This window comes from Coregonus lavaretus (assembly GCF_964263955.1).
Source record: "Coregonus lavaretus genome assembly, chromosome: 7".
NCBI classification, from domain to species: domain Eukaryota; kingdom Metazoa; phylum Chordata; class Actinopteri; order Salmoniformes; family Salmonidae; genus Coregonus; species Coregonus lavaretus.
The window spans coordinates 30,042,041-30,055,329 of NC_139994.1; the positions used below are offsets into that span (position 1 = coordinate 30,042,041).

At 41.8% G+C, this 13,289-nt stretch overlaps 1 protein-coding gene across 1 annotated transcript in view; it reads right to left on the reverse strand.

The window, feature by feature from the left end:
- Positions 1-719, reverse strand: part of LOC311132772 (zinc finger MYM-type protein 4-like) — a 38,361-nt gene extending 37,642 nt beyond the window's left edge. The window contains exon 1 of the mRNA XM_084166078.1: positions 317-719. Within this exon, the coding sequence (XP_084022204.1) occupies positions 317-349 (33 nt within the window). The 5' untranslated portion in view covers positions 350-719. The remainder of the gene's footprint in view (positions 1-316) is intronic.
- Positions 720-13,289: the final 12,570 nt, after the last annotated feature.

Here is a 13,289-nt window from a genome sequence, read left to right on the forward strand (position 1 = left end):
TTCCAAGCTGTTTAAAAGGCACAGTCAACTTAGTGTATGTAAACTTCTGACCCACTGGAATTGTGAGTGTTTTATAAGTGAAATAATCTGTATGTAAACAATTGTTGGAAAAATTACTTGTGTCATGCACAAAGTAGATGTCCTAACCGACTTGCCAAAACTATAGTTTGTTAACAAGAAAAGTGGTTGAAAAACGAGTTTTAATGACTCCAACCTAAGTGTATGTAAACTTCCGACTTCAACTGTAACTAGCTACCTAGCTTGCAGAAGACACAACTAACTAGAAGGCTAGCATTAATTCAAAAACGTAATTTACCTCTGAATGGTCTGCTTTCTGGGATTCAGCCATGGCTTGCTTCCAAAGGCGAAAGACGGCTAGATCTTATTGTCACTCACTCACAACATAGGTCCACCAAAATATACTACAAACGGAACAGAGGCTTGCTAGCCAACATGCATTAGCTACTTCCGCCCGCCTCCTTGTGGAGAATGCCAGCTAGGTATCGTTAGCCAGCTAGCAACGCTATGTAGTCAGCTAAAACGAGTCTTAATTTGAATTACCAAATAAGGTTATTAAGCTTTGCCATGCATACGATGTTAACTTTGATTATATCAATGCCGGTGAGTTATAACTTTACAGAAGTCAAGTTCTTTGTATTTTCACTCTGCACAGCTCCTCGAAGAAACTAGCGAAACACACGTCTGCGTAAACATGGAAGACCTGGCTATGTCATTTCCTGATTCACGTCTACATCTGCTACACCTCAGTTCCGCCAGCAAGAATAATAAAAGCCAATGTATGCTTGATCTGTTAATGCGATTCCAGAGGCTCTGAATAGAGGGTGTGACACAATTTGCGAAGCCTCGGAGGCTTGCACAGGCCAAATCAAGCTCCACATCACATCGCTGTACGCCTCCCGAATTTTGTAACAATGCAGAGGGCTGTATATGACTATATATCTCCGCATCGACATGATTGGTTGATGGTAGGTGGGGGCGGGAGGTCATATAAACAAACTTACTTCCTTGACAACAGCTCTGCTATGTGAATCTCAAGAGGTATGAATGCCCTGACCTCAGCAGAGGCCATATCACAGTAAATGCTGCAGTTATCGGATTGACCATTCATAACCTTTAAAAGGCTCTGCATGGTCAATCCAATGTCTGCAGTGGCTGTACAACATTTACTGCATAGGGCCTATGCAGAGAAATCAGGGCATTTATATTTCTTGTGCTTAGCTGAGAAGAGAAGAGCTGTTGTCAAGGAAGTGAGTTTGTGTTTATACTGGACCTCATGCCCCCACCTCTCCTCAACCAATCATGTAAATGCTGAGCTATACAGAGCCCTCCACATTGTTAAAACATTTGGGTGGTGCACGGTAGTACAGAGCTCAATTTGGCCTCTGCATGCCTCCAGAGGCTCCGCAATTGCGTCACACCCTCCAAATGGCTCCTCCGACCACATTTTCGGATTAAGCATATAAATTAGCTTTAAGCCTCGTTTTCACCAGATGTATCAAACTCTTTGCGTTCTGGCGGAAGTCATTCATTGTCAAAGGAGCAGTCCGAAAAGCTAGTTGGGGTGCCGCACTTCGCCACATGTCCACCACATGCACATGCAAGTTTCAAGTTTTAATGTCACATGCACAAGTACAGTGAAATGCCTTTCTTGCTAACTTTATTATAGTTATTTTCCTATGACCTACTCGTTACATAGGCTGCACACAAGGGCGCATTACAACAATTAATCTAGTTTGTTTATTCAAATTCATCTCTAGCAAATGTAGCAACATCAATAAATTGAACTGGTTGTTCCCATATAGCAGCCGATTTTTTTCTTGAGCGGATGGTCAGGGGCCTGGAACATAATTACAAATAATTTGTAGACTGCAAATTGACCACAAGAAGCCCAAACAGATATGTTTGACCAAAACATAATAATTTCAAACCTTGCTTACATTTGTTTACGATCACGTCGTGTCTCTAGTATGCGTGGGAATACTTGGGAACAGATTTCTTAAATATAAATCGCTTGGAGCTGATTTCTTGGTGGGGGTTTTTTGCTCAAAAAACCTGGGGGGCCAAATAAAACAACTAGCGGGCCAAACCAGTTGGGGAATCCTGCCATATAGAGTACTGATTTCAAATTACAAGCTTGCCCAGTATGATGGCATGCTAAATAGGCCCTTTTCACGTGACGTCAGACAACTTCCGTTCTGCCGCGATGCAGGTTATGTTTACATCCGGTGTCGCTTAGGAACGCTTAGCTAGTAGCACATCATTATGGAGTTCACCCAGTCCCTTTCACATCTGCCACCAATACGACTTAACGACGTAGAACGACTTGCTGACAAGTGGTCCCTTACTTCAAGATCGAAGCTTGATAAAGGCTACAAGTTCTTCGTTGAAGGTTACCTGTTTGATTATGAAGGTACGTGTTTATCTTTATTTAGCTTAAATTAGCCCTATGCTAGCGAAGGTTATGAGCTGACGAGTTTCTGTTTTGCAGCCTCTTTTTAATATTACTGCTGTTTGTATCGACCGTAAGATAAGAGTCAGTAATGTATTAATGGCTAATGCTGCGCCCTTTCTCCCAATCACTGTATTGAAACAGTCTCAAGTGTAGTTAACGGTGAGGTGACAGTGAGAGGGCGATGTTACAGGTCCATGAAGAAAAATGAGGAGGCTCATCGGCTTCAGGTTTCTCAGATAAACAGTTCTCTAACATTATGATAAGATAGGTTAAGATAGATAAGTTTTCTTTTTGTTGTGTTTTGCTGCGGTTGCAGATTTAATAAGAATGATTCCACAAAGTTCCACTGTGGATCAGTTTGTTTCTCAGTCTGAGCTCTGATTTTGTATCATTAAACTTAATACACAACGAAATTCTTACAAACCGATGTGGGTTGTTGACGGCAATAAAGACTTCTTCTTCTTTGAGTAGCACTGTCCAGTTTACCTTAAGGGGAAGAAAAAGCATACATGTTGGTAGGTTAGTTATTACTCATCTATCCCATCCCATTTTCAATAAATAAAACTGAAGAAGCTTCTAAGATGGATGAGGTTTAAAACGCCAAGTCTTTTCACAGAGAGACCAGTTACTCCAAATCGTAGTATAAAATAGTATTTTTACTTAACTGCCATATACTTTTACTTTTTTTGCCAAACAGATACATGGTTACTCTTATTTGTAATACTAACCAGGAGAAGGAAGGCAGGCATAGTCGTGATCGTTTGTCACTGCAGGCAAAGCACCCTCTGTGCTGTCAGGCATCTCATGATCAGAATCATCCAGGACAGCAACACCAAGACGCTTTCTTGCTCGCTGGTAAACTGACTCCCGAGCTTGTGAGCCGCCTCCTATATGTGTGAAATTAACCATATGCTTGTCATGATACATTTTGGTAATCACTTTTCAGTCCCTAAAATGACAAAATGTAGCAGCTATATTGCATCAGGATTAAATTATTAAACATTTTGTACAAGTAATATATTATTGGATTACAGTAGTATTACGTTTAACGCTGTCTACCTATCCTTACCCCAATCATTCCAGTGGAATCTAGACGGCACTGATCCCTGTTTAATACGGATCCGTCCACTGGCCGATGTGTATCTATCCTCAGGGGGAAAGTGCTGACTGCAAACAAAGGTGCTCCCACGAAGAATCTTAAAACTTGGTCCCTCATCTCTCCTGATCGCCCTCACCCAACGGGCACGTATTTCTCCATCAACAGGGAAATCGTGAAAACTCAGATACGGGAATTTCTGTTTGTTGTTTGAACAAAATGGTGCACTGCAATAGCATCTTCTCGAAGATTGTGCCATGCTTCGGTGTTGGATGGGATACTGTTGCGATACAGACACCGAGAGAAAAGAAACAGCTAAATTAACATTCAGCTTTGACCAGGAATCAATATTTATCTAGCTATCATGCACAACAGTATTTGAATAGGTGAGTTACTATACATTCATGAATAAACTAACTGCCTAACAAAGGGTTAGATAGCTAGCTAAGTAAACTTGTTACATTACAGCCAGGCAGCAATGTAACGCTACCTTTTAACGTTATCGGTATCTGGTACTAAGTTGTTGTTAGCTAACGTTAGCCCACTTTTAAGTAACTAAGGCAGTGAACAATTATGAATTAACAATAACGTTAGCAAGTTACAAACCATTGCATATACGTAAACATTATTACTCTTAACTTTACTAATTTAACTTAAACGTACCTTTTGGAATTTCTTCAAGTAGCTAGCTTGCTAGTTAGTGGTCAACAGTTGTATTTTCGTTGAGAAGTCTCAGGTTACGGGCGAACGGAAGTGAAGTTAACCTGCTACGCGGAAAGGCGGAAGTTAGATGACGTCATCGTGAAAAGGGCCTATTACACACAGAACAGTTCTGTGCATATTAATTTTGCATGCCATTCTGTTGGTTTACCAAAGTCAAATACCTTCACCTCTCTAACTACACAATAGTCATTATCGTTTGGCCTCATTGTGTCACAGTAAAGAATGAACCCCCCTTATACTGCGACACAATGTACAGATAATGTTGTATGGTGCATTAAATTATAGGAGTACACGCACAAAAAAACATTGTCGATCATTTAGACTTGAATAAACAAACAAAACAAAACAATGACATAATATTTATAGAAATACTTATAATTATTCTTTGTATGATAATTAGTATAAAATATATCGATAATTATGCACATTTTCTATTTTTATTATTAATTTACAAAGTATACAGAACGGGACTTTTATTCTGAAGGATTCCAAAAATCCGTGACCTGGAAGTACTTAGTTATTCTTGCCTGTTTCACAGCTGTGCTAGCTATCTCTAAAAAGGGTTTCCCAAACTCGGTGCTGGGTCCCCCCCTGTGTGCACATTTTGCAACACTACACAGCTGATTCAAATGAATCAAAGCTTGATGATGAGTTGGTTATTTTAATCGCCTAAACCAGGTGAGGCGTAGCAAACGAATCTTAATTGCGCAAAGCCTAATATTTGGCAGGGAATACAATTGATAGATCAGTAATTCTACACCTCCAACCGACTCAATCTCTGATCATCTGAGGTTATAAAAATGGGGCGATTACGACAGTTAAAGGGGAGAGACTATGAATCCAATCAGATTCAGAATATCACTTGAACAAAGGGCGCGCCAATACCCCGCTGTGACGCTCTTTGCAGACAACAATATATTCTGCAAAACCTGCAATTTAGCGTTAGATTAGGCCTATAAACGGAACTACAGGATAGACAGCCATCTGAAATAATAATAAAAACGCATTATGCTGTATCAGAAGAATGCTTCTACCTTAGAAGGTTGTGGAGGATATAGCGAAACAGCCTTACCCTTAGGCCTAAATAACAAGACATCATCAACACAAATATTTCAATGTATTCGTGTTCTGTTGTTAACATATGGGTATTAGCCTATAGGCATTTTTATATTAGAAAATGTAGAGGGGGAAACGTAGCCTATTTTCAGAAAATAAATGGCTAGCCTATTTTCATTCGCTATAGAAATAACAACCCATCAACTTCTCCAACCGCTGTATTTGGAGAGCAGTATTTGGAGAGATACGCTTCTCCGCCTCCACAAAGCGCGCGTCTGACTTGAATAGTTCACTGCCTGTAAATACACTGTATCAGCCAGAACAACTTTAACGTCTTCACCCAGCTGTCCTACAAAATATGAAGAACGTATTGGTCTTGTGCGTCAGTGGAGTCGTCCATTATTATGGAGATGATTTCAGTTTTTTGACCAGACTGCGCCTCAGTTCTGTGCGTGTGTGTTAATGAATGCGCGCATTTTGGGATTGTCAACTTTTCCGAGAGGGATGTTAGCGCTGGCAAAAGCCATATACTCAGCATTTACGTTTTTACATATATTTCTATAGCAAATGAAAATGGCTACTTTGTTCGGAAATAGGCTACATTTTCTTAGATAAAATGCCTATTATTCCCATATTAATTGGATAATTATGATAGATGATCATGGTATGCAGCTTGACAATGAATTCGCACGTGGTGTGAGAAGGCGCTATAGGATGATCGAAATAGATTACCACAGTATGAGTCATAATACCCATAAAACCTAGTGGTCAAACACGGAAGTGGTTCCAATCGTTTTCCCTATAGGGGATTTTAGAAACACTTAAAATAAGGGCTGTGTTTCATGTAGGTTTACCCTGGTTTGACGTTTTGATAAGAATGTTAATCTCTCTAGGACAAGCTGACTTTTATCAATATATTCGCCTGTATTTAACCCCTCTCCCCACTCACACACACACAAAATTAGCTGCTAATGTGGCTATCATAAAGAACTAGAAATGTCATGATCTGGACGAGACTGCTGAACCAAGACAAAGGTAAGAATCTCTGGATTAGCTATCTAATGTTAGCAAAATGTAGTAATGAATAAATTGGCTACATTTCTTTAAATTGACAATTCTGTGAACTGTCTTGTGCAAGTTTTGAATTGACACAATACCTGTTAGCAAAGGTGTCAGCTAGAGATGCCGTACAGGAGCGTGCAGGGATTTGTAGTTTTACATGATGTCTACATTGATGCTAATCAGCATTTTTGAATCAGAGAGTAAATAGAGCCAAATATATTGATAAAAGTCACCTTGTCCGAGAGATTTACATGGTTATCAAAACGTCTCGCCAGTGTAAGCCTACACGAAGCACAGCCCTTATTTTTAAGTGTTTCTAAAATCCCCTATGGGGAAAAATGAATGGTGGAAAAACAACAGTGAGGTTTTATGGGTAAGATGTGCAGAAGACTGCATCATTACAGTCAAGACTGCATCATACACAGCTCCAGATCTCCAGTCCATCCAAAGCACCCTCACAAATCCCACACAGTGTGGGTGGGGGTCTTGTGGTTGGCAGAGGGATGTCACCACAGCTGGCCTGGGACATGATGAAGGCTGTCCCAGCCAGGTATCCATCCACGCCTGTATGCATTCCCCTCTTCTCCACCCCTGATGGGCCCTGTGGTTAGGCGTACTTGCCCTGTGCGGATCCCTGTTACTGGCCTTACCTCTGCTGGTGATTGACTGGGTACGATGAGAGGAGTAAGTTCGTACCTCGCAATAGGTGTTCTACCTGGTCCAACGATCTTACAGCGTATAAAATATATTGTCCTCCTTAATCGGCCCATTCTCTCTGTTGACAGTTACACTATACAAAATAAGATAGTGTAGGCCTATACAAACATACCCTACCAGGGGCAGGTCACACTAGGCGACGACACTTCAGGCTGTGCTTGAGTCATACAATCTCAGCAGCAGCATCAAAACTCTGTGGCAGCATTGAACTTTACAATCTCAACAACCTGGGTTGTTGGGTTGGACCAATCTGGACCATTTGAATAGAAGCAGGAGGAAAATGTTGCTTCAACATGTGAATGAATGTGGTTCATTGAATGGGTTTAGTTCAGCGGCTCCCAAATTAGGGGTCGTGACCCCATGTGGAGTCACCTTATATGAAAATGGGGTGGAGGGTGAATTTCCAAAATCCTGCAAAAAAATGTTATATATATATATACAGCTGCGGAAAGAATTAAGAGACCACTGCAAAATTATCAGTTTCTCTGGTTTTACTATTTCTAGGTATGTGTTTGGGTAAAAATAACATTTTTGTTTTATTCTATAAACTATTGACAACATTTCTCCCAAATTCCAAATAAAAATATTTTCATTTAGAGCATTTATTTGCAGAAAATGACAACTGGTCAAAATAACAAAAAAGATGCAGTGTTGTCAGACCTCGAATAATGCTAAGAAAATAAGTTCATGTTCATTTTTAAACAACACAATACTAATGTTTTAATTTAGGAAGAGTTCAGAAATCAATATTTGGTGGAATAACCCTGATTTTCAATCACAGCTTTCATGCGTCTTGGCATGCTCTCCACCAGTCTTTCACATTGATGTTGGGTGACTTTATGCCACTCCTAGCGCAAAAATTCAAGCAGCTCGGCTTTGTTTGATGGCTTGTGACCATCCATCTTCCTCTTGATCAAATTTCCAGAAGTTTTCAATGGGGTTCAGGTCTGGAGATTGGGCTGGCCATGACAGGGTCTTGATCTGGTGGTCTTCCATCCACACCTTGATTGACCTGGCTGTGTGGCATGGCACATTGTCCTGCTGGAAAAACCAATCCTCAGAGTTGGGGAACAATGTCAGAGCAAAAGGAAGCAAGTTTTCATCCAGGACAACCTTGTACGTGGCTTGATTCATGCGTCCTTCACAAAGACAAATCTGCCCGATTCCAGCCTTGCTGAAGCACTCCCAGATCATCACCGATCCTCCACCAAATTTCACAGTGGGTGCGAGACACTGTGGCTTGTAGGCCTCTCCAGGTCTCTGTCTAACCATTAGACGACCAGGTGTTGGGCAAAGCTGAAAATTGGACTCATCAGAGAAGATGACCTTACTCCAGTCCTCTACGGTCCAATCCTTATGGTCTTTTGCAAACCTCAGCCTGGCTCTTCTTTGCTTCTCATTGATGAAGGGCTTTTTTCTAGCTTTGCACGACTTCAGCCCTGCCCCTAGGATCCTGTTTCGAACCGTCCCCGCCGTTCACTTCACCCCAGCTGCCGTTTGCCATTCTATTTGTAGGTCACTTGATGACATCCTACGGTTGTTGAGTGACATTCGAATGAGTAGGCGGTCATCCCGGTCAGTAGAGAGTCGTTTTCGCCCTCTGCCGGTCTGTAGCTTTGTTGTCCCCAATGTCTGCTGCTCGACCTTGTCCTTATGAACCGCCGTCTTTGAAATGTTAAGGATGGAAGCAACCTGACGCTCACTGTATCCCTCTGCCAGTAAAGCCAGAATTGAACCCTTCTTTTCCTCACTCAAAACTTTCCTTTTCAACTCTTTTGGCATGGTCAATAGTTTTTTGTATTTTTATTAATATTACTTTTGAGGTACTATTAGCACTGTTTTTGCCATCCAGCTGGTCCTATTGCAAGAGGATAGTGATGACCACAGGAGTGGCTTTTATACTTTTCCTCGTTAAATAAGATTTGGTTCATGTGAACACCTAATCAGTACCTAATTCAGTAGAATGAGGTGTGCCTGTGTTGGAATTCAACAGACACTGGACTTGAATGGCTGTCATACATGTAGAGATGCTGATTTAAGAAAGTTTTGCAGTGGTCTCTTAATTTTTTTCACAGCTGTGTGTATGTATATATATATATGTCTTTCAATCATTGTAATGTGGTTAACCTTAAAAATCTAAATGAAAATGATTAAAATCTAAGATACAATTCAATGAGAGAGTGCCCTTATATCATGGGAAAAGGCAGCACTTGACCTTTGCACTTGAATCATTCCTAGGGTGAATGGCTAGGCCCCATATGCTATGAAACCACACACTATTGCAGAGACTTTGATATTACCGTCCGCAATTGATATGGTAAAAACAATGAGTGGGGAGGAAAAGGCACAGAAACTCACATCAATACCGTTGTCAGATAATATTGTTAAATGAAGAATTTATGCGATTGCTAGCAATCAAGAGGAAACTGACTGAACGATTCAAAAACTCCCCAGCTGATGCTCTCCAAATAGACGTTAGCAGTGAGGACCGAGATGCCCATGCATTTACTTTTGTTCGCTATACATGTCGGGGGATGCTATTCACAAGGACATATTGTTCTAGCTCACGATTTCCCAACATGAAACGGCACAGGGGATGTTCAGTGTGCTGCGTGGCTATATTGACAAAAAAACAGATTCCATGGTATCGAATGGTTGGCTTTTTCACAGACGGGGCTACATCTATGGCGGAACAGCAGGCAGGCCCCTAAACTCTAGTTATAAATGTGTTTCCCTCTGCCTTATGGACGCATTGTATGATCCACCAAGAGCAACTGCCGGCAAAAGTGCTGAGTACAGAACTCAGAGATATACTGCAGCAGGTAACTTCAATTGTAAACTACATCCACTGCGCACACGCCTGTTCGCAAAACTCTGTGGAGATATGGGATCAGAGCATGACAATGTAATGTTCTATTTCACACCCAGGCTTGGTGGTTATTGAGGGGGAGTGTTGGAAAGATGTTTCGCATTGAGCGTGGAACTGTTGTCAATAACAATGGATGTAAAACATAATAAATAAATAAAGACTTGGTTGACTTTATGTGTAATGAAAAGAAAATGTGTCTCCTTGCCTATGTAACAGACATATAGGAAACTGAATGAGCTGAACGCAAGCATGCAGAGGAAATACAAAAACGTTCTACAGATGAGTGACCGAATCAGTGGATTCAGAGGAAATTATTATTATTGGGGAGAGAGTCTTTCAAAAGAGAACCATGCCCCCTTCCCTCAGCTGTGCATGTTTCTAACATAAAACAGCACACGAGTGATGACTGCTCACCTCCAACGCTTGGAAGAGCACTTTGGGACCTACTTCCCAATCCGTTTGACCGTGATCCTGGCTCAGTCGACATGCCGGTAAGTGAACCCGAACAGCTGATCGAGCTGTCATGTGACCAAATGCTGCAGACAACGCATTCACGGGTCACTACAGAGGAGTTTTGGTTCCTGACTCAAAGGGAATACCCGGCCGTCTCCCTTTCAGCATGAAAACTCATGGTACCCTTCATATCTGTGTGAAGCTGGATTCAGTGCTCTGGTCTGCATTAAAACAAAATATCGATCCAGGTTGGATGTGACAGCAGAGATTAGGTGCGTACTGTCGACCACGCCCCTTGATTTTGAGAAGCTCCGACGCCACATGTTTCAAGCACACCTATCTCATTAGTGGTGGTGAGATAAGAGACATTATGTAATTTGTAATTGACTGTCATAGCCTCACATTAAAAGTATGTGATGGTGAGTTGAGAAGACAATCAGAAATACTGTTAGAATGTTTTTCAATTGACTGCATAGCCCCAAATAAAAAAGTAAACAATGGCCAGTGGAGGCTGGTGGGAGGAGCTATAGGAGGACGGGCTCATTGTTCCTTTCATTCCATTCCAGCCATTACAAAGTCAAACGTGGTTTCCATATGTTTGATGTGTTTGATATCATTACATTTACTCCATTCCAGCCATTACAATGAGCCCGTCCTCCTATAGCTCCTCCCACCAGGCTCCACTGACATTGGCTGTTAATTACATCCTTTTTTTCACATTGTTGCCTTTGCGAGAATTTTCAGATATCGAAATGGGGTCGTGGGCCAAACATTTTTGGGAACCCCTGGTTTAGTTCTACAATCTCAGCAACCTGGGATGTTGCATTGGAGAATCTTGGCAACTTGAATGGATACTTGTGACACATTTATGACAAACACACAGCTGTCTACCTTATCCTCTCTAAGCTCTACATGAGGCATTTACAGCTCCTATAAAAGTCTACAGCCCCTTTACTTTTTTCACATTTTGCTGCCTTAAAATTTTATTTAAAAAGGGATGAAATTAAAATGTTCCCCTACAGATCTATACAACCTACTCCACATTTTTGAAGTGAAAGAAATTAAGAAAAATTAAGAAAAAAATAAAATTGTGAAAATATCATAATTTGATAAGTCTCCACCCCCTGAGTTAATACTTGGTGGAAGCACCTTTGGCAGCCATTATAGCTGTGAATCATTTTCATTAAGATTCTACCAATTCCCACACCGACTGTGTCATTGCGTTTTGGTACACCAGAAGTACATTCATTTCCAATGGAACGCTGCGTTTGCCTTGAAGCATTGCGTTGCAGAGGCAGTTGCAGTGCGTGAGGTCCATACAGAAATGGTTTGCCGAGATTGGTGTGGAAGAACTTGACTGGCCTGCACAGAGCACTAACCTCAACCCCATCGAACACCTTTGGGATGAATTGGAACGCCGACTGCAAGCCAGGCCTAATCGCCCATCAGTGCCTGACCTCACTAATGCTCTTGTGGCTGAATGGAAGCAAGTCCCCGCAGCAATGTCCAACATCTAGTGGAAAGCCTTCCCAGTAGCGTGGAGGCTGTTATAGCAGCAAAGGGGGGACCAACTCCATATCAATGCCCATGATTTTGGAATGAGATGTTCGATGAGCAGGTATCCACATACTTTTAGCCATAGTGTTGTATATGTGATTTGGCTTTATTGTTCTCTTTTTGAGAGTATAATTCCTTATACTAACACCACATTCTTTATGTGTACATGTGTTTTGTTCTAGTATAAATACATTCATTTTAATTCTATAATATGTTCTGTTCTATCTAACCTTTAACGTTCTTATAACATCGTTTAATTGAAGAAACTTGTATTTACAGGTACTGCACATAAAAAGCTTATCAGTGGTTGGATTTATTTATTATTCTGTGACAAAATACCAGTGGAGGGCTTCATGCACTTTTCCCCTGTATTCTGAGCCTACACATAGCCAAAAAAAGGACTAGTGATCCCATCACACTAATTTTGAGCCTTTCCACCTTACAGTATTTTCAGGGTATGAAGATTTGTAACACACTTTTGAAAATGTAGAACTATCCAAGGCTCTATTCAGGCTAAATGTCTGGGATCAACTGAAAGAACACCATACAAAGTGGCTTGCATAACTGACCCGTCCTCAATTAAGACCTGTTGTTCCTAAACATGAAACCCAGTCAACTTGCTTAGTGGGTCGTGGAAAGTCACTATTTTTCCAGGGGCCTAATCAGGGTGTATGTGAATCTTGGCCTTCCCCTGCTGGAGTTTTAGGGAAGTGATCTTACTATCCAGCTCGTCCATAAACCCTTCATCCACAGATTCACTGTCCCCCTCCTCCCCCTCTCCAACTCCTTCCGTGGGCAAGAATATGTGAAGCTGTGTGCGTGCTGGTATAGGAGCGGCGGGAGGCGAAGGTTGGCTGGGGAGGCTCAGGCAGGGCTTTCCTCTTACTGTTAGACCCTCCCCATGTGACGACTGGCGGTACTGCATCACCAGAGGACAGAGCTCGCCTTGCTCTGTGGCCAGGGTCAGGCTTTGTGATCTGGGCTTCACCAGCTTTGGGTTGGGTCTGATGGGGTAGGAGAAGTGGGTGTACACTGGTCTGCTGCTCTGGCTCAGGTTATTTCCTACTACTGTGTCAGAGGACATACAGAGAGGCAGAGGTCGTTTCCGCAGAGGGTGACGGCGGTTGCGGGAAAACCCCTGGAACAAGGCTCGTTCCCCCGGGGTGAAGAGGGAGGGCTTGCTGATGCTGTGAGGAGAGGAGTCAGACAGGTGAAGGTGGGACAGAGGCAAAGAGAAACACTGATCAGCAACTACGGGCAAATAACATACAGTGGGGAAAAAA